The 22,808-nt window shown below is 43.5% G+C and overlaps 1 protein-coding gene across 1 annotated transcript; it reads left to right on the plus strand.

The window, feature by feature from the left end:
* The first annotated feature begins 7,401 nt into the window (after positions 1-7,401).
* Positions 7,402-17,418, plus strand: LOC120021220 (putative monooxygenase p33MONOX). Its single transcript, XM_038964885.1, has 8 exons — positions 7,402-7,557; positions 9,954-10,058; positions 10,220-10,410; positions 13,493-13,613; positions 13,828-13,955; positions 14,216-14,340; positions 15,965-16,131; positions 16,452-17,418. The coding sequence occupies exons 2-8, from the start codon at positions 10,034-10,036 to the stop codon at positions 16,664-16,666; spliced, it is 972 nt and encodes a 323-aa protein (XP_038820813.1). The 5' UTR covers positions 7,402-7,557; positions 9,954-10,033; the 3' UTR covers positions 16,667-17,418.
* Positions 17,419-22,808: the final 5,390 nt, after the last annotated feature.

A 22,808-nucleotide genomic window follows, 5' to 3' on the forward strand; every position in this document is an offset into this window, starting at 1 on the left:
GGTCCAGGACATGAACCAGGCCAACAGCCTCCACCTCCCTCCCCATGGCCAGGTCCACTCCTCTCTGTCTACCCAGGACTACTTCCTGTCCATCTGTCAGCTCGCCCGCCCAACCTTCCCCCTGGCCCAACCTGACTGTGACATCCTCACTGTGGGCTCGATGGCCTCTCTGAGGCCCTGCCTGAGGCTGCACAGACTGAGGGACCCTGTGCCACTCTGTCAGCCTCTGATTTCCAACGTCAGCAACCACACACAGTTAGAGCAGGAGGAGAGTCAGAGTGAGTGTAGTGGCCCAGAGAGAGTGGTGAATGTCAGCTCAGGTCAGACCTCCAGTAGGGTTCTCCCCAGTGTCTCGGACCCCCTAGAGTTAATCTACGGTCATGGGGAGGCACTCCTCTTAGCTGCCTGTCGCGCCCCTGACTCACAGGGCTGTAAGGGTGAGGGGAGAGAGAGTGTGACCCAGCGTCGATCACAACCCCCACTACGCGCCGACAGTTTCCCACGCATGTGTTCCACGCCTCTGACACAGCACAAAGGCAGCTGCCCTGAGCTCTGCCTGATGGACCCCTCTGACCAAGAGAAGCCAAACCCTGACCCTGCTCCACCACAGACATCTTCATCAGACCAGCAGAAACCTGATGCCTCCAGCTCACTCTCCTGGAGGTTCCAGAACGACTCAGACAGGGCCCCTGCTGGTGTGAGGGGGAAGTGCACTCGCTACATGGACAAACACACAATGGTATCACACTGGATCGCTGACTGTCGCTCGGCCTGGAGAGAAGCCAGAGTCAGGGTGTGCATGCTTCCTGCCATAGCAGAGATGTAGACACGTAGATCAGGTACAACCCTGTAAAGCCCTGCTGAGTATTGTACATAATTGATCCTTGATGTACTATACGACCCACTTGATTGGTATGTTTGGACAATGCAGGCCCATATTGCAACATCTTCTCCTCAATGAGTTTTCATACCTGACCTTTTTTTTTTTTTACAGTTTGTAGTTTAAGACATATTGTAAACTAGCGTATGCCTCACAAAATATCACAGTCGGTGGAAAGTTGATCATGCCTATGGAAGACATCAGCGTTAGGGTAGCCTCTGGAATCCAGGCTTCTTACAGTAGTTGAACGAGACAGGATTTTGGAAGACGAGTATTTGGGTGAATAAAGATATGTGGAAAATATGCTTAAATTTTCTAATAGGATTATGTACAAAGACCAATAATGAAAAAACATGACGGATCCTAATCTTTCCGGTGTAGCGAGTGAGTGATTCCATAACTATCGCACTCCGTTCTTTGCTAATGATAACTCTGGTCAAATCCCGTTGGCAGCTAAAACAGGAAAACCATTCTACTTCTAGAGTTTCATAACAAGTGAAATGGTACAGTGTTAGAATCAGAGCTGAAGAAAATGTGATCCTATAGCTAGTTCAGGCTCCCTGTATTATATTTAAACTCAGATTATTCCCAGTGGTTCTGAAAATGTTTCTTGTGATTTCCTCTCACCTGTATGATATATGAGTTATGCAATGACAAAGTAGGTGTGTGCAAAACTGATCAGTCTATTTCAATCTTCCACTTAATAAAGCCATGATGAAATAGTACAGATATGTTCAATCATATCATGTAATTCCCACTGAGTGAAACAGCATGTGAGATTGTTGTATTTGACTTTTTGATTGTGTGTTCTAATGGTCCTCAAAATATATCAATTGAAAGACAATATTATCATTGACTTGTAAATGGTTGAGAGTGCAGTCATGCTCCCGAGTGTCGCAGCGGTCTAAGGCACTGTATTGCAGTGCTAGAGGTGTCACTACAGACCCCGGTTTGTTTCCAGGCTATGTCACAACCGGCCCGTGATCAGGAGTCCCATAGGATGGCGCACAATTGGCCCAGCATTGTTCGGGTTAGGGGATGGTTTGGCCAGGGGTGGTAGGCTGTCATTGTAAATAAGAATTTTTTGTAACTGACTTGCCTGGTTAAAAAACATTATTTGATCATGTATAGTATGGCTTTTGTACCTCTTTCCATTGTTGACCAGTAATCTAATAAATTATGTGTTTCACCCTGCCTGTGATTGTCAGTCAATATGCTCCAAAACATAGACCTTTGCACTTCTCTTACATAATTCTCAATCTTTTCTTAAAATAAATTGAAATTGAAAAAAAAACTTTTGGGCTCCACACGTTGTTATTGAATTGTAGACATTGCAAAAAAATGCTTTGGGGGGGAAACCTTAAGTTTACAATGTTAATTAAGAACATGAAAACAAATGGTAAGGACAAAATGATTGGCACCAAGGAGCTAATACTTGATTAAACAGTCTTTGGCGAAGATTAACTTGCTGCACCTTTCTATTGCCAATTTGGCCCACTCTTCAGCTGCAAACTGTTACATTTCTTCAGTGTTGAGTGGGGTCTTCCACTAACTGCTGTTTTCAGATCTTGCCATAGGTTTATGATTCAGATCTGGACTCATCGCTGACCACTCCAGTGTTTATTCTGGAACCATTCCTGGGTGCTTTAAGATGTGTGTCTGGGTTGTTGTCCTGCTGGAAGACACACAAACTTCAACACAGACCCATATGTTGGTCTCCAAAACACCTTGATAATCTGCTGATTTCATAATGTCTTGCACACCTTTAAGGCCCCCAGTACCAGAGGCAGCAAAGCAACCCCACAGCATTATCGAACCTCCCCCATGTTTGATTGTAGGGAGGGTGCTTTGTTGGATGCTTGAATGCAACAAAGGATGCTTTGTTGCGCAATAGGAAGCCAATTCTAGATTTAAATTTAACTTTGGATTGGAGATGTTTGATGTGAGTCTGGAAGGAGAGTTTACAGTCTAACCTGACACCTAGGTATTTGTAGTTGTCTACATATTCTAAGTCAGAACCGTCCAGAGTAGTGATGCTGGACGGGCGGGCAGGTGCAGGCAGCGATCGGTTGAATAGCATGCATTTAGTTTTACTTGTATTTAAGAGCAGTTGGAGGCCACGGAAGGAGAGTCGTATGGCATTGAAGCTCGTCTGGAGAAGGGCCAGAAGTATACAGAATGGTGTCGTCTGCGTAGAGGTGGATCAGAGACTCACCAGCAGCAAGAGCGACATCATTGATGTATACAGAGAGTCGACCCAAGAATTGAACCCTGTGGCACCCCCATAGAGACTGCCAGAGGCCCGGACAACAGGCCCTCCGATTTGACACACTGAACTCTATCAGAGAAGTAGTTGGTGAACCAGGCCAGGCAATCATTTGAGAAACCAAGGCTATCGAGTCTGCCAATGAGGATGTGGTGATTGACAGAGTCTAAAGCCTTGGCCAGGTCGATGGATACGGCTGCACAGTATTGTCTTTTGTCGATGGCGATTATGATATCGTTTAAGACCTTGAGCGTGGCTGAGGCGGAGAAAGTACGGTGGGATACAAAATGGTCGGTGATCTGTTTGTTAACTTGGCTTTCGAAGACCTTAGAAAGGCAGGGTAGGATAGATATAGGTCTGTAACAGTTTGGGTCTAGAGTGTCTCCCCCTTTGAAGAGGGGGATGACCGCGGCAGCTTTCCAATCTTTGGGAATCTCAGACGATACGAAAGAGAGGTTGAACATGCTAGTAATAGGGGTTGCAACAATTGCGGCGGATAATTTTAGAAAGAGAAGGTCCAGATTGTCTAGCCCAGCTGATTTGTAGGGGTCCAGATTTTGCAGCTCTTTCAGAACATCAGCTATCTGGATTTGGGTGAAGGAGAAATGGGGGAGGTTTGGGCAAGTTGCTGTGGGGGATGCAGAGCTGTTGACCGGGATAGGGGTAGCCAGGTGGAAACCAAGCCCAGCCTTAGAAAAATGCTTATTGAAATTCTCGATAATCGTAGATTTATCGATGGTGACAGTGTTTCCTAGCCTCAGTACAGTGGGCAGCTGGGAGGAGGTGCTCTTATTCTCCATGGACTTTACAGTGTCCCAGAACTTTTTGGAGTTTGTGCTACAGGATGTAAATTTCTGTTTGAAAAAGCTAGCCTTAGCTTTCCTAACTGCCTGTGTATATTGGTTCCCAACTTCCCTGAAAAGTTGCATATCGCGGGGGCTATTCAATGCTAATGCAGTACGCCACAGGATGTTTTTGTGTTGGTCAAGGGCAGTCAGGTCTGGAGTGAACCAAGAGCTATATTTGTTCCTGGTTCCATTTTTTTTGAATGGGTCATGCTTATTTAAGATGGCGAGGAAAGCACTTTTAAAGAATAACCAGGCATCCTCTACTGACGGAATGAGGTCAATATCTTACCAGGATACCCGGGCCAGGTCGATTAGAAAGGCCTGCTCGCTGAAGTGTTTTAGGGAGCGTTTGACTGTGATGAGGGGTGGTCGTTTGACCGCGGACCCATTACGGATGCTGTCAATGAGGCAGTGATGGCTGAGATCCTGGTTGAAGACAGCAGAGGTGTATTTAGAGGACAGGTTGGTCAGGATGATATCTATGAAGGGGCCCGAGTTTATGGATTTGGGGTTGTACCTGATAGGTTCCATGATAATTTGGGTGGGATTGAGGGCATAACTAAGACCTGAATTTGAATGCAGCGTGTTCCGATTCCTCCTTCTCTTTCTGTCCAGCAGGGTCAACCAAAAACACTTGGCCTGATTGTAGGATGGCCGAGGTGTTAAGCATGTACCAGTTTAGGTCACCTAACATTACAAACTCTGAAGATAAATGGGGGGCAATTAATTCACATATGGTGTCCAGGGCGCAGCTGGGGGCTTAGGGGGGTCTGTAACAAGTGGCAACAGTGAGGGACTTATTTCTGGAAAGGTGGATATTTAAAAGTAGAAGCTCGAACTGTTTGGGCACAGACCTGGATAGCATGACAGAACTCTGCAGGCTGTCTCTGCAGTAGATTGCAACTCCACCCCCTTTGCAGTTCTGTCTTGGTGGAAAATGTATACACATACATAAAGGCATTTTTCAGCTATGATTTTACCACTCAGAATCCAGAATGGATATGACAATGGGACAAGGTTGAGGTTACTCATGGACAGTAATTAGTCATATTTTTTGTTTGTTTGTTGCATTGATGCATTGTGTCTTCAAACTGTCCAAGAATAGGATCCAAAGTGTTAGGAAATATTTGTTCCCATAATTACAAAGGAGGATGTCTCTCCTCATACCTCTGGCACTTTAGTCAGACTGCCAGACTGTGCACCACAGAGCCAATCAGGAGAGAATACATACAGGTCAACGGTGCCAATTGAAAGTCAAGGGGTGTGTCTGTGCCTTTTGGATTACTCTCTCTTTACAGAGAACCCCTGTGGTTCAAGTCTGCTCTGCCCATGTCTGAAAGTGACAGAGCCAGCAGCCAAGAGAGTTTTTCACAGTATGTCATAAAAAAATATTACACTTATGAATGTATGTAAAATGCTAATATGTATTAGATCCAGTACAATGGAATAACTAAGACCTGAATTTGAATGCAGCGTGTTCCGATTCCTCCTTCTCTTTCTGTCCAGCAGGGTCAACCAAAAACACTTGGCCTGATGGTTCATGCAGATACTGGTGAAGCAATATAGAAAAGTATTGATCCCTTAAATGATTTTACTATTAAATGACCCATATCACAACCCTCATACCTCTTCACAAAAATGTACCTAAATCAATTTTGGAAAAAGGATTTTACTCACAAAAGACGTAGGAATTTATTTTCCCAGTTAGAAATAGTAGGCCATGCATCAAATAACTATTTTCATCAGAAAAACGAACCCTCAAATGCACTATTGCATTTTGTAAGTTGTCTGCAGGTGGCTTGTTGTGAATGCACTCAAATATCAAGTCATTATCAGGTTATGTAAACTGCGTTCTAATTCTCAACGTAGAAGGATTTGTCTTAATGTACAGTATATGAAGGTTATGCTATAAAAAGGATTATTTCACGTTATCAAGCTCACTGTGACTGACAAATCACTGCCTATTACTGTGATTAAAAAGAGCATATGAAACACTTGAGGCCGACCTTTTTCATGAGGCCGACCTGTGCACCTTCCTTTAAGCACCTCTGTTCCATCACCTCTCCTGTCCTTCATCCATACCACATACAGCCATTTGCGGATCTTTTCAGTGTCCATGTGAAAGATAGTTATTGCGAGGATGGAACATTTGTTGACTTAAACGTTTTTTTTTAAACACCCATGTAAAATGAAGTTCTGCAAAGCTTACAGATTTAAATCTAATAGCATGAGATGAATGTAGACAAACATCAGTGTGCAATATGAAGGTATAGTCAGTGGACTTTCTGAACCTTGTTTGAAGTCACCAGGTCACATGACAAAGGAGCTATTGAAATTCTACATTTTGAAAAATTAATGGAAACCCATGTGAGATAAAAATGGACAAACTAAAGGGTGTGAAATATAGAAGGGTAGTCAGTGGACATACTGGGCCTTGTTTGAAGTCATTAGGTCACATGACCAAGGAGCTATTGAAATTCTACATTTTGAAAAATTAATGTAAAACCATGTGAGATAAAAATGGACAAACTAAAGGGTGTGCAATGTGTAGGCCCACTGAGTGGACATTCTGAACCTTGTTTGAAGTCACCAGATCACATGACCAAGGAGCTATTGAAATTCTACATTTCATTCTACATTTTGAAAAATTATTTTAAAATCTTGTGAGATGAAAATTGACAAACTAAAGGGTGTGCAATATAGAAGAGTAGTCAGTGGACATTCTGAACCTTGTTTGAAGTAAGTATTTCACATGACCAAGGAGCCATTGAAATTTGAATATAAAAAAAGTTTGTACTTTGTTCACGCTCCCTAACTAATTCAACTAGGAATACAGAACGCTGCTCACATTTCCACATGTTTATTAGCTTTGGAAAGCAAATTAATGTCTAAATCGTGAAAATAAGACCCGTGCAATGTTGTGCGCAATTTTTCCAACATCATGACACGTATTTGGAGTCTGTGGCTCAAGTGGTTTGAAAGCTATTGAGGTTTGAAAGCGCGAATATCCGTCGAATATCGAACTTGAAACTGTCTTTACCTCGGTGAGATTTATAGCATGGTAAATAACAGATTATAAAATCCTAGAATTAAACAGGGACGTTATTTATATATAAAAATAAAATAATTCGATTACAATGTATATAAAACGTAGTTTCAAGACCTCGTATGTGCAAGCCTTGTTATGGACATTGCTATCTGAATATCAACGGTATCAGCCCAATAGTAGATTTGTGCAAACAAGTCACACAGTGCCCCCAGTGACAGGAGTCAGGACATAACAATCAAATCAAATTAAATAAAATGGTATTGCATTTGTCACATGCGTCGAATACAACAGACTTCGATTTTACGGTCCACTTGGGTGGTTATATTGTCGCGAGACTACACAAAACCACGTACCATCACTGTCCGGAATTTCCTTTATTCTTCAGATAGGGAACTGGATATCATGGCTGAGATGTGTCTTTGGTGTTCTGTAACCTTTCCCATTGACATTGTAAGGTTACGACTGTTTTCATCTTTAACGTGTCTGTTGTAAGCGGCGTGGAGCTTTTTATCTGGTAAGTTTAAACTAAATTGTACGTGTTAGATCGTGTTTTTCATTCTATCGTCACCATTGTTGCGGTTACCCAAGCATCATGATCGCTCGCTAGCAAGCTGAGTATTCTCAATTACGCACTAGCTTGCTATGGCTGGTCATCTGCTTCGTATAATGCAATTGAAAGTTTATTGTTGTAGTTAGGCATTAGATTTTATTTGACCAACAAACAGTTTTGGTCCTCTCAGAACCGCTATTCTATTCCACTCGATGTGTCAATTATCACCGTCTGACACGTAACGTAAAATCGATAAGAAATGATTCGATTATCCGATAAATGTAATTGTGTGCCATATTCACGGATATTAACTAGTGTTTATAAGGGGAAACGTAGTCATTTGCACAACTGAATGCTTTCAACCGAAATGTGTCTTCCGCATTTAACCCAACCCCTCTAAACCAGAGAGGCTGCATTAATCGACGCCCAGGGAGCAATTGTTGTGGGGATTAAATTTACATTTACATTTAAGTCATTTAGCAGACGCTCTTATCCAGAGCGACTTACAAATTTACCTTTTTTTTTTTCTTTTTTTTTTTTTTAAATTTAACTAGGCAAGTCAGTTAAGAACAAATTCTTATTTTTCAATGACGGCCTTGCTCAAGGGCAGAACCTTGCCTGCTCGGAGATTCGAACAAGCAGCTTTTCAGTTACTGTCCCAACTCTCTAACTGCTCGACTACCAGTCACACATAACTATATAGCCGTATACTGTGCTGTTCTGACGAGCTATTATCTGCTCTAGTTTAGAGCTGTTGTTCTGAACATGGCCCCAGCCACAGACCACCTGTCTGACATGTCCTCTTCTTATTGCTGTGTTTTGTTCCTTTCCAGCGTTCCAGGTCTGTACTCCTCCTCCTGTCCCACAATGCTTTATCAGCAGGCCTTATTGTCTGAGAGTGAGCCAGATTAACCCAGCCTATTGTAGTGGTCATTCATTCCATTCAGCACTACACACATGGTTAGCATGGGCCTCTATATCAGGGATGGTGGGGGGTCACAAAAAATCAGTACGCACATCCATACACACACCAGCGTTTTAGGGCCCGGGGCCCTAAGCAAAATTTAGTTGCCCCCCCCCCCCAAATTGCGAGCAAAATATTTTAAGACCTGCAATTCTACACATTTTTGCCATGGGTTGTAGAGAAAAGATTGCAGATCTAAAGCAAGTTTGCTGCAATTCTACACATTTTGCCATCTGGTGGTGAGAAGATTTTGCATGAAACTTATGAAATTGCAATTCTATTAATTTTGCCATTGGGCAGAGAGGAAAAATGGGACATTTTACAGCTAATATCCTGCAATTCTACACATTTTGCAATGGGGGGGATTGATCAGTGGGCATAAAGGAGGTCGGATCACCAGTTGCCCATCTCAGCTCTATAGCATTGAACTAGCCTACATTTCAGGTCGTGTTCTGTAGTGAAGACTTCGACCTCCCTGGCACATTTGTCCAGACTGCTTTCTCAAATAGCACGGGAGAATAGAACACTAAAACAGAACACAACACCATATCAGCTGCCAAGGAGAGAAACATTGACTCACCCCAGCGGCGCAATGCTGTCAATAAACAAGCTGTTACCCTTGTTTTGACTAAGGCTGTCAATAAACAAGCTGTTACCCTTGTTTTGACTAAGGCTGTCAATAAACAAGCTGTTACCCTTGTTTTGACTAAGGCTGTCAATAAACAAGCTGTTACCGTTGTTTTGACCAAGGCTGTCAATAAACAAGCTGTTACCCTTGTTTTGACTAAGGCTGTCAATAAACAAGCGGTTACCGTTGTTTTGACTAAGGCTGTCAATAAACAAGCTGTTACCGTTGTTTTGACTAAGGCTGTCAATAAACAAGCTGTTACCCTTGTTTTGACTAAGGCTGTCAATAAACAAGCTGTTACCGTTGTTTTGACTAAGGCTGTCAATAAACAAGCTGTTACCCTTGTTTTGACTAAGGCTGTCAATAAACAAGCTGTTACCCTTGTTTTGACTAAGGCTGTCAATAAACAAGCTGTTACCCTTGTTTTGACTAAGGCTGTCAATAAACAAGCTGTTACCCTTGTTTTGACTAAGGCTGTCAATAAACAAGCTGTTACCCTTGTTTTGACTAAGGCTGTCAATAAACAAGCTGTTACCCTTGTTTTGACTAAGGCTGTCAATAAACAAGTGGTTACCGTTGTTTTGACTAAGGTTGCTTGCTGTCATTGGCCACTGACTCCAGCATGCACCTGGAAGTTTTCCCATGATTATCTGATATTGTTTCTTTGAAATGAGCATGTACACTGTACATTTAATTACAAATAAAATTGTGATTTAAAAAAGGTTTTTCAGGGTTGTTGAAATTTGATATTCTCTTCCTCCCCTGAAGGTCCAGTCCAGTCTTTTGTCAGGTTGGATTCATCTGAACACTACCTCATTGTCAGACATAAGAGGCGGCCTTCTGAAACAATGTCCAGGTCAGGAGATATACCAGGTAGGGCTGGGGGGCAGTGAGAGTGGGCATTACAGTGTTGTGTACTTGTTTTTAAATGGTTATGTTATATGTAAACATATGCTTCCAACACATATAGCTCATAATTTCATGTATTTTGAGACCATTTTGAGAGTTTTAATGCTTCAACATTCCCCCCTCAGCCCTGGAGTCTGGGACCTCAGAGGGGCTCCTGGGAGGAATGTCCCTACCTGTTGGCATGACCCGTCGTGCCATGAACTATGATGACAATATGGAGGCGCCCATGTCCCCGCCTCCCTCTGATATCAACATCAACAACCTGTGGGCGAAGAGGCCCGTCGTCCCACCCAGGAGGTTCCGTCATCAGGCTGAGGTAGATGCCACACTTCCACTGCTCTCCAGCCTCACAGTTCAGATGGGGCTGTGTCTGTCCGTCAGTGGAGGCTGCTGAGCAGTTGATGGCTCATAATGGGTAGAACAGAGCAAATGGAATGGCATCAAACACATGGAAACCATTAGTTTGCTGTATTTGCTACCATTCCACTGATTCCGCTCCAGCCATTACCGCGAGCCCGTTCTCCCCAATTAAGGTGCCACCAAACTCCTGTGCCGTCAGTATTCATAAAGCGTCTCGGGGTAGGAGTGTTGATCTAGAATCAGGTCCCCCGTCTATGTAAACGTATTCATTAGATCTAAAAGGCAAATCTGATGCTACATCAGCCCTCATACTCTGACACGCTGATGTGTCAATGTGATGCCATTCTACTAGGCTATGTACAGATCCTGTTGTATTGCTGCATTACTATAGTTAATATTTACTGTATACACAGTGCATTCGGCAAGTATTCAGACCCCTTGACTTTTTCCACATTTTGTTATGTTACAGCCTTATTCTGAAATTAATTCAATTGTTCTCCCCCCCCCCCCCCCGTTTGCAAATGTATAAAATTAAAAAACTGATAATTTACATAAGTATTCAGACCCTTTATTCAGTACTTTGTTGAAGCACATTTAGCAGCGATTACAGCCTCGAGTCTTCTTGGGTATTACGCTAAAAGCTTGGCACCTGTATTTGGGGAGTTTCTCTGCAGATCCTCTCAAGCTCGGTCAGGTTGGATGGGGAGCGTCAATGCACAGGTGTTTTCAGGTCTCCAGAGATGTTCGATCGTGTTCAAGTCTGGGCTCTGGCTGAGCCACTCAAGGACATTCAGAGACGTGTCCCGAAGCCACTCATGCATTGTCTTGGTTGTGTGCTTAGGGTTGTTGTCCTGTTGGAAGTTGAACCTTCACCCCAGTCTGAGGTCCTGAGCGCTCCGAAGAAGGTTTTCGTCAAGGATCTCTGTACTTTTCTACAATTTCCCTCGATCCTGACTACCGTAATTTCCGGACTATAAGCCACTACTTTTTTACCACGCTATGTACCTCGCGGTTTATACAATGACGCGGCTAATTTATGTTTTTTTTTTTTTCACAAGATTCACGCCGCCAAAAAACTGAGCACCGTCACATAATTTGACGTAAATCGAGCGCGCTCAAACTTCCCATCATTCTGATTACGGTAGTCATTTTGTCACCCTCATCATGGCAAAGACACGGAGAAATGCATATGATGCAGCTTTCAAGTTGAAGGCGATCGATCTGGCTGTTGGAAAAGGAAATAGAGCTGCTGCACGGGAGCTTGGCCTTAATGAGTCGATGATAAGACGTTGGAAACAGCAGCGCGAGGAACTGACTCAGTGCAAAAAGACAACAAAAGCTTTCAGAGAAGAAAAGCAGATGGCCCGAACTAGAAAATGAGCTTGAAGACTGGGTCAACACACAGAGAGCAGACGGCCGAGGTGTTTCAACTGTGCAGATCCGACTGAAAGCCAAAACAATCGCCACCGCAATAAAGTTTGACTTTCTTGGTAGGCTACTGTTTACTGCTATTTTAAAAGCCTATTTATTTTTGTTACAAGCCGTGTTTCGTTTAAAGGCTGTGTAAAGTTCATTTGTTTCAATGTACCGGTAGGCACTTGCGGCTTATAGACATGTGCGGTTTATTTATGTACAAAATACATATTTTTTAAAAATTCAGTGGGTACGGCTTATATTCAGGTGCGCTTAATAGTCCAGCAATTACGGTAGTCTCCCAGTCCCTGCTGAAAAACAACCTCCAGACGTGACGCTTGGCATTCAGGCCAAGGAGTTCAATCTTGGTTTCATCAGACCAGAGAATCTTGTTTCTCATGGTCTGAGTCCTTTAGGTGCGTTTTGGCAAACTCCAAGCGGGCTGTCATGTGCCTTTTTTACTGAGGAGTGGCTTCCGTCTGGCCACTCTACCATAAAGGCCTGATTGGTGGAGTGGTGCAGAGATGGTTTTCCTTCTGGAAGGTTCTCCCATCTCCCCGGAGGAACTCTAGAGTTCTGTCAGAGTGACCATCGGGTTCTTGGTCAACTCTCTGATCAAGACCCTTCTCCCCCGATTGCTCAGTTTGGCCAGGCGGCCAGCTCTAGCAAGAATCTTGGTGGTTCCAAATGTCTTCCATTTAAGAATGATGGAGGCCACTGTGTACTTGGGGACCTTCAATGCTGCAGAAATGTTTGGGTACCCTTCCCCAGATCTATGCCTTGACACAATCCTCTCTCGGAGCTCTAAGGACAATTCCTTCGACCTCATGGCTTGGTTTTTGCTCTGACATGCACTGTCAACTGTGGGACCTTATATAGGCAACTGTGTGCCTTTTCTAAATCATGTCCAATCAATTGAATTTACCACAGGTGGACTCCAATCACATTGTAGAAACATCACAAGGATGATCAATGGAAACAGGATGCACCTGAGCTCAAATTCGAGTTTCATGGCAAAGGGTCTGAATACTTATGTAAATGTATTTCTGTTTTATTTTTAATACATTTCAAAAATGTCTAAACCTCTCAGCCTATTGCCTATTGTCAAACTGTGTTTAGACATTTGTCATTATGGGGTATTGTGTGTAGATGAGGGGGAAAAAAATATTTTGTCCATTTTAGAATAAGGTTGTAATGTAAGAAAATGTGAATGGGCAAGAAAGAAAAGTAAATGCCTTTGAACAGGGTATGGTCATAGGTGCCAGGTGCACCTGTTTGTGTCAAGAACAGCAACGCAGCTGGGTTTTTCACGCTCAACAGTTTCCCGTTTGTATCAAGAATGGTCCACCACCAAAAGGACATGGAGCCGACTTGACACAACTGTGGGAAGCATTGGCGTCAACATGGGACAGCATCCCTGTGGAACGCTTTCGACACCTTGTAGAGTCCACGCCTGACAAATTTAAGCTGTGGTGGTGGGGGGGTGCAGTTCAATATTAGGAAGGTGTTAATGTTTTTTTTACTCTGTGTCTATTACCCCAGGTGTACCTATTCATGCAAATGCTCCTCTAACTGCCTCTGATCCATTGGTGTGTTTTTTTGTTGTTTTTCTCTCATTTTTAAAGGAGGATGAATCTGGAATTACCCTAACCCATGCTGCGACTTTTGACCCTGGCCACAGGCCAAATATGCCTGTCGTGGTGAAGGCCAAAGCCTCCTCCGTCATCATCAACTCTCTGATGACCAGTAAGACTTTACCATGATCGTGAATGATGGTTACTATATTGTTGGTGTATTAACCTCAGCATGACCTAGTCCAATCGTGCTGCTCATTAATGGAACACAGATTAGCTTTTATTTTGATTGTAATCAAGCTCGTATTGGATAACGTTAGGCTGTCTGTCTCCTCAGCGGAGAAACACGTCCTCCTTTAATACAGTATGTTGTCTGTTTTTTCCAGAGCAAACCCAGGACAGCATGTACAGGTTTGAGCAGCAGGCTGGGCTGAGAGACACTGGGTACACCCCCCATAAGGGCCTCACTGCTGAGGAGACCCGCCACCACCACCGCATGCCTGAGTCATTCCAAGTGGGTCTTTATTTTATTGCTTACCGAGGCACGACTTTATTTTCCTGGAGTCAGATAATTATTAACAGAAATATACATCCATATTTTTATTAAATGTATTTTCCTTTATGATAGGTTTGATAAAGCATAAACAAAGTGAAATTAGTGAATCCTCAAAATCTCAGTTAGCAATCTATGTCAAGGAGGAGTGATTCACAAGGTTTTACTGTTAATAATATTCATCACACCATGTTATTTTTTCCTTGGTGTATTGCCTGTAGAAAATGAACATTCCAACTGTGGATATGGGAGCGGGACATAAGGGAGGACATGAGGACAAGCAAACATCATCTGCTCAGTCCACCCCTAATACCACTCCTCAGAGCTCACCTAAACAGAACCGCAGGTAAGTGCAACCATGTCCTCGTTACCATTTGTTCATGGAAATATGCTGTATTTTGACCCAGGACACCAAATAAATCCATCAAAAAACAAAACCTCACTTTTTCAGGACCCTGTCTTTCAAAGATAATTCGTAAAAATCCAAATAACTTCACAGATCTTCATTGTAAAGGGGTTTAAACACTGTTTCCCATGCTTGTTCAATGAACCATAAACACTTAATGAACATGCACCTGTGGAACGGTCATTAAGACACTAACAGCTTACAGACGGTAGGCAATTAAGGTCACAGTTATGAAAACTTAGGACACTAAAGAAGCCTTTCTACTGACTCTGGAAAAACACCAAAAGAAAGATGCCCATCTGCGTGAACGTGCCTTAGGTATGCTGCAAGGAGGCATGAGGACTGCAGATGTTGCCAGGGCAATAAATTGCAATGTCCGTACTGTGAGATGCCTACGACAGCGCTTCAGGGAGACAGGACGGACAGCTGATCATCCTCGCAGTGGCAGACCACGTTTAACAACACCTGCACAGGATCGGTACATCCGAACATCACACCTGCGGGACAGGTACAGGATGGCAACAACAACTCCCGAGTTACAACAGGGACGCACAATCCCTCCATCAGTGTCAGACTGTCCGCAATAGGCTGAGAGAGGCTGGACTAAGGGCTTGTAGGCCTGTTGTAAGGCAGGTCCTCACCAGACATCACTGGCAACAACGTCGCCTATGGGCACAAACCCACCATCGCTGGACCAGACAGGACTGGCAAAAAGTGTTCTTCACTGACAGTTGCGGTTTTGTCTCACCAGGGGTGATGGTCGGATTTGCGTTTATCGTCGAAGGAATTAGCGTTACACCGAGGCCTGTACTCTGGAGTGGGATAGATGTGGAGGGTCCGTCATGGTCTGGGGCGGTGTGTCACAGCATCATCGGACTGAGCTTGACATCCTCCTCCCTCATGTGGTACCCTTCCTGCAGGCTCATCCTGAAATGACCCTCCAGCATGACAATGCCACCAGCCATACTGCTCGTTCTGTGCATGATTTCCTGCAAGACAGGAATGTCAGTGTTCTGCCATGGCCAGCGAAGAGCCCGGATCTCAATCCCATTGAGCACGTCTGGGACCTGTTGGATCAGAGGGTGAGGGCTAAGGCCATTCCCCCAGAAATGTCCAGGAACTTGCAGGTGCCTTGGTGGAAGAGTGGGGTAACGTCTCACAGCAAGAACTGGCGAATCTGTTGCAGTCCATGAGGAGGAGATGCACTGCAGTACTTAGTATCTGGTGTGGCCACCAGCTGCATTGACTGTTACTTTTGATTTTGACCCCCCCCCCCCCCCCCCCCCCCTTTGTTCAGGGACACATTATTCAATTTCTGTTAGTCACATGTCTGTGGAACTTGTTCAGTTTGTCTCAGTTGCTGAATCTTGTTATGTTCATACAAATATTTACACATGTTAAGTTTGCTGAAAATAAATGCAGTTTACAGTGAGCGGATGTTTCTTTTATTGCTGAGTTTACATGTGCCCTTACCCACCTTATCTAAATGAGCATGAGTATGAAGCCTATTCTGCGGCCACTGTAAAGTGGTTGACCATCTGGTATTTCTCTGTGTTCCTGGCAGGGGCTGGTTGTCCAGCCAGAGCTCGACAGCATCTGTCAGCAGCTCAGACCTCAGTACCAGCTCTAACACCAGTGTGGACATGGGTGCTGCTGAGGGGGGAGGAGCAGTCGAACGCTGGGGTATCTTTGGACCACGTCCGGTTGTTCAGAAATCCACTACCGACCCAGGTACTGACCACACCATTAATGGGATTTGGGGAGGATGATATTTTACATGTTTTTTCATTTTGCTTCCTCTAAACTGTAATCCTTTTGGTAGATTGGCTCAATGTTCTTTGATGTGAATTACACATTAATAAGATTGTTTTTACATGGTCGTGTACTAAATCGGTACACTTGATTTTCATTGTGTATCAGACATCCTTATTTATGGTGAATTTGTGCATTTTTAACAAATTATTCTTTTGAGATGTTCATAGTCTAGGTTGAGTTTCAGTCATGTTGTCATTGTTCTCCTGTCTAAGACCAGTCCTGTGTATTCTCTCCAGGGGGTTTTGCTCTCCAGTCGTACCGCGGGGCCCAGAAGCCCACCCCCATGGAGGTGATGAAGGCTCAGGCCACTCGGCTGGCTCATGACCCTGCTGTTAACCAACAGGCCCCTCCCAAGATGGAGATCCCCACCACGGAGAGCAGTAAACCGTCAGCACGGCCGCAAAAGCTCAAACCTCGAGACATAAATATCCTCACGCCCTCAGGTTTCTGAGCTGTACCATGTTGTCACTACTCCTTCATTTTGTAGCTGGTCTACCATCTAGTCCAAGGCTCTCCAACTCTGTTCCTGGAGAGCTACCCTCCTGTAGGTTTCCACTCCAACTCTGTTCCTGGAGAGCTACCCTCCTGTAGGTTTTCACTCCAACCTGATTCAGCTTAACAACCAGCTAATTATTGTAATCAGGACAGTCTAGGACAGTCTATTCTAGTCTATTCTCTCCCCACTTCTATTATTTAACACCCTTGTTTTGCCTCAGCCTTTTGCCTTGTAATAGAACCGTGTATATTTACTTAGTATGTATGGTCCGACTGTGAAGATGTTCTGATGCATGGTGTTGCAAAGTGTAACTCTCTGACTGTTTTGACAAAGACTAAAAGTCACACTGTGTTCATGGTTTGGTCATTCAGTTGGCGTGTGAATCTCATTCAGAAGTACACTATAACTAGCTTTTCATGGTCTGCAGATTTCTGTAAGATGTAATGATTCACATTATGTCTCCAAGAACATTATGGTGATTATTGTTCACCCTCAAGGAAGTGTTCTTTTATTTCTTTCGTGCATCCGCATTCCTGCTGTCAAGTCGACCGCTTGGAAGTTGAAACACTGTCAGTAAAACCCTGCAACAGAATGTTAATAACATGTTGCATATTAATCAGAGAACTGTTATTATTTGATTGACCCTGTTCAGGTATTTTCACTTTTTTTTATAAATACATAGAGAAAAGATCCATATATATACCTCACCTGTGGTCTTTGTTGTAAATATCTGATTAAAAAAACAATGCTAACAACAATCAAAAAAGTATGGTTCCATCTTCCAGAATTTGTCTGAGCCATCAACCTTCCAGAAACAATGGAAAGATAGTCAGCACTGCAGAGGTCAAAGAACCTGCCGGGGAAGGATGGATTTAGAAATGTAACTGTTGGTAAATGTCATAACCGTTCCTAGGGCAAGATTAGTTACTGATTGACAGGAATAGAAACCTGCAGCTGTTGCACTGTGAGGTGGTGGTCATGTCTTCAGCAGATACTAACTATCGCCAGTAGGTGGAATCCCCCTCTTTGTGACACCATCTGCACTGTGGCTGGACAACTCACAGGCTGCAGTGCTGAGATTACATTTAACCCTGTACAGTATTGCTATGTCAGACTATATCTGTGCCCCTGACTGATATACTGCCCTGTGAGATTCCCTCACCTTTACTAATTGTTAATCAAGCTGGTGAATATCAATAGCTCAGTTGTTCATGTAAAACATATAGGCACAAACAGAGCCAGTCAGCTGATATTCCCTCTATGCTTTAACATAATGGGTTTCCTCAGCCCCCCATGGCTTCATTCAAAGCCACCCTTCTTATTGCCACAGGCACAACCCATGCCTTGTAGTAATCATTCCCCTGCCCCCACCAAATCTCTCCCAGAGTGACTGCATAGCATGTCATTTCCTACACCTACGCGGTGGACCCTATGGGATGTCTGGTGTTGATCTGGAGACAGCGGTCCACCCTCGCCTCGGCCTGCTGCCCAGCCAGTGACTGAGCATTCTGCTCTCTGACTTGCTGTTTGTTTTGGAGCAAAAACTCTGTGGACCACACCAATATATCTGGGGGAGAAGGCGAGCATAGTAAAATCTACACAAAGGAACTCTCGCCCTCAATCTTGATGCAACAAGTAACATTTTTCTATTGGCTGTCACTTGGATTCAAAGGTTTTCATGACGCAGTAGCTATTACATTTATCTTCAAGAATCTCTTCTAGACCACCCACTCTAGCACAAAGTTAAGCAATAGTTGGAATTGCCAGTTTTGGTGGGGACGTCAGATCACCATGGGAACGTTCATGGGAAGGATTTCCCTTTCATAATAAATATATATGTTCTTTAGCAGCTTTCATCCAAAGTGACTTACAGTCATGTTTCATTCCTATATGTATTGTCAGTGATGAAATTACTTTATCAACTACAATATAAATACACACAACTCAACAACACACTCACACAACACACTCACCAACACACTCACCAACACACTCACACAACACACTCACCAACACACTCACACACCACACTCACACAACACACTCACCAACACACTCACCAACACACTCACACAACACACTCACACAACACACTCAACAACACACTCACACAACACACTCACCAACACACACACACCACACTCACACAACACACTCACACAACACACTCAACAACACACTCACTCAACACACTCACACAACACACTCACCAACACACTCACACAACACACTCACCAACACACTCACACAACACACTCACACAACACACTCACACAACACGCTCAACAACACACTCAGCAACACACTCACCAACACACTCAACACACTCACACAACACACTCACCAACACACTCAACAACACACTCACACAACACACTCAACAACACACACACAACATGCTGACCATCACACTCAACAACACACTCACTCAACAGACTCACACAACTTACTCACCAACACACTCAACATCACACTCACTCAACAGACTCACACAACTTACTCACCAACACACTCAACAACACACACACAACATGCTGACCAACACACTCAACAACACACTCACTCAACAGACTCACACAACTTACTCACCAACACACTCAACATCACACTCACTCAACAGACTCACACAACTTACTCACCAACACACTCAACAACACACACACAACATGCTGACCAACACACTCAACAACACACTCACTCAACAGACTCACACAACTTACTCACCAACACACTCAACATCACACTCACTCAACAGACTCACACAACTTACTCACCAACACACTCAACAACACACACACAACATGCTGACCAACACACTCAACAACACACTCACTCAACAGACTCACACAACTTACTCACCAACACACTCAACATCACACTCACTCAACAGACTCACACAACTTACTCACCAACACACTCACTCAACACACTCAACGACACACTCAACAACACATTCACACGACACACTCACACAACACACTCACCAACACACTCAACAACACACTCACCAACACACTCACACAACACACTCACCAACACACTCACCAACACACTCACACAACACACTCACCAACACACTCACACAACACACTCACCAACACACTCACCAACACACTCACCAACACACTCACACAACACACTCACCAACACACTCACACAACACACTCACCAACACACTCACACAACACACTCACCAACACACTCACCAACACACTCACCAACACACTCAACAACACACTCACACAACACACTCAACGACACACTCAACAACACATTCAACACACTCACCAACACACTCACCAACACACTCACCAACACACTCACACAACACACTCAACGACACACTCAACAACACATTCAACACACTCACACAACACACTCACCAACACACTCACCAACACACTCACCAACACACTCAACAACACACTCACACAACACACTCAACGACACACTCAACAACACATTCAACACACTCACCAACACACTCACCAACACACTCACACAACACACTCACACAACACACTCACCAACACACTCACACAACACACTCACCAACACAGTCACACAACACACTCACCAACACACTCACACAACACACTCACCAACACACTCACCAACACACTCACACAACACACTCACCAACACACTCACCAACACACTCACCAACACACTCACCAACACACTCACCAACACACTCAACAACACACTCACACAACACACTCACCAACACACTCAACACACTCACACAACACACTCAACAACACACTCAACAACACACTCACACAACACACCAACACACTCACCAACACACTCACACAACACACTCAACGACACACTCAACAACACATTCAACACACTCACCAACACACTCAACAACACATTCAACACACTCACCAACACACACAACACACTCAACAACACACTCAACATCACACTCACTCAACACACTCACACAACACACTCACCAACACACTCACTCAACACACTCACACAACACACTCACTCAACACACTCACACAACACACTCAACAACACACTCACTCAACACACTCACACAACACACTCACACAACACACTCACCAACACACTCACTCAACACACTCACACAACACACTCACCAACACACTCACTCAACACACTCAACAACACACTCAACAACACACTCAACAACACACTCACACAACACACTCAACAACACACTCACACAACACACTCACACAACACACTCACCAACACACTCACTCAACACACTCACACAACACACTCACCAACACACTCACTCAACACACTCACACAACACACTCACCAACACACTCAACAACACACTCACACAACACGCTCAACAACCCACTCACACAACACACTCAACAACCCACTCACACAACACACTCAACAACACACTCACACAACAACACTCACCAACACACTCAAAAACACATTCACATAACACACTCAACAACACACTCACACAATACACTCACACAACACACTCAACACACTCACACAACACACTCACCAACACACTCACTCAACACACTCACACAACACACTCACCAACACACTCACTCAACACACTCACACAACACACTCACACAACACATTCAACAACACACTCACCAACACATTGACACATCCAGATGAACACATGTACAGGATCTACTCACAGACACAGCATCCGTTCTTCTAGCTGGCCGCACCATCCCACACAGACGTGTCCACAAGAGGCAGAGGTGCTCTTCTGTATGACTACTGATGACTGGGTTGTCCCCTGGTCTACACTGGACTAGGGTGGGGAGCTTTGTGTAAAATCAGACAATGACAACTCTATGCTATATCCTCCTGGACCACATTAAAATGTTATTGAACACACGGACGACTGTGCATTACCATGAAACATTTAAAACCATTAGAATAATGTCTGCCATAGGGAATATAGCCATTAAAAACAAATGGTCCATCTTTGAAAGCTACGTATCATTTTGTCTGAGTAAATGAGTAAGAAACAAAAGATACATATTTCATTATTGTTGTGCTTTGATGTCTTAAACTCTGACACTCCCATCATCCCATAATTTGTCTAATATCACATATATTCTCTTGAGGAGTACTTTACCTTGATGAGAATAAACTCTTTGGTGAAATTATGACACTCCAGATCTGGCCATTAGGAAAAGTATCCTGTATCATGTGTGTGTGGTTTGGTTTTACTATTCTTGTGGGGACCAGAAGTACTCACAAGGATAATAAAACAAGGAACATTTCGTTATGGGTTAGATTTAGTTTCAGGGTTAGTGTTAGGGGCTAAGATTAGGGTTAGATTAAGGGTTATGGGTTAGGGAAAATAGGATTTTCAATGGGAATACATTTTTCGGTCCCCACAAGGATAGTAAAACCAATGTGTGTGTGTGTGTACTTGTTTTCCTACATTATCAGGACCCCGATGTCCTCACATTTCAACCGAATGTAGTGAAAATGTAGGAAAACAATAGCTTTTTTGAAGTCAGGACTTTTTTCAGGTCCTGAATTTGTTCAAATCCTATTTTAAGGTTTGGGGTTTTCGGGGTTAGGGTTAGGTTAAGGGTTAGGTATTTAGGGAAAATAGGAATGTTAATGGTCAAACATGTTTACACTCCAGATAGACCATAAATATGTCCAATTTGATGTTTTGGTGCCTGTAGGGCAATTCAGACCTTATTACTGATAAATTAGTTTGTTTCCTATGATCGTGTTTTGTATTTCTGTTTTGCATTGTGTATTTGTATTTGATGTGTATATTTTTGTAATTACAAGGCTCATGTGTAAAAGAGAGCTTGGTCTCAGCATGACTCCCTGTCAAAATAAAGGTTAAAGTGGCAATATGTAATTTGTTAGTCGACCCAAATTCACATAGAATTGTTAGTTATAGATCTATCATTCTACTTGAAAGCAAGTCTAAGAAACGGTAGATATGTTCTATGTGTGCTATTTCTATGCCTCCAGTTATTAAGTTTTTGTGTCTATTACTTTTGGTTTTGTACACCAGCTTCAAACAGCTGAAAATACAATATTTTTGTTTATGGAAAATATATTTCACAGCGGCTTAGAGGGTACAATGATC

The sequence above is a fragment of the Salvelinus namaycush genome, chromosome 26 (genome assembly GCF_016432855.1).
Source record: "Salvelinus namaycush isolate Seneca chromosome 26, SaNama_1.0, whole genome shotgun sequence".
Classification (NCBI taxonomy): Eukaryota; Metazoa; Chordata; class Actinopteri; order Salmoniformes; family Salmonidae; genus Salvelinus; species Salvelinus namaycush.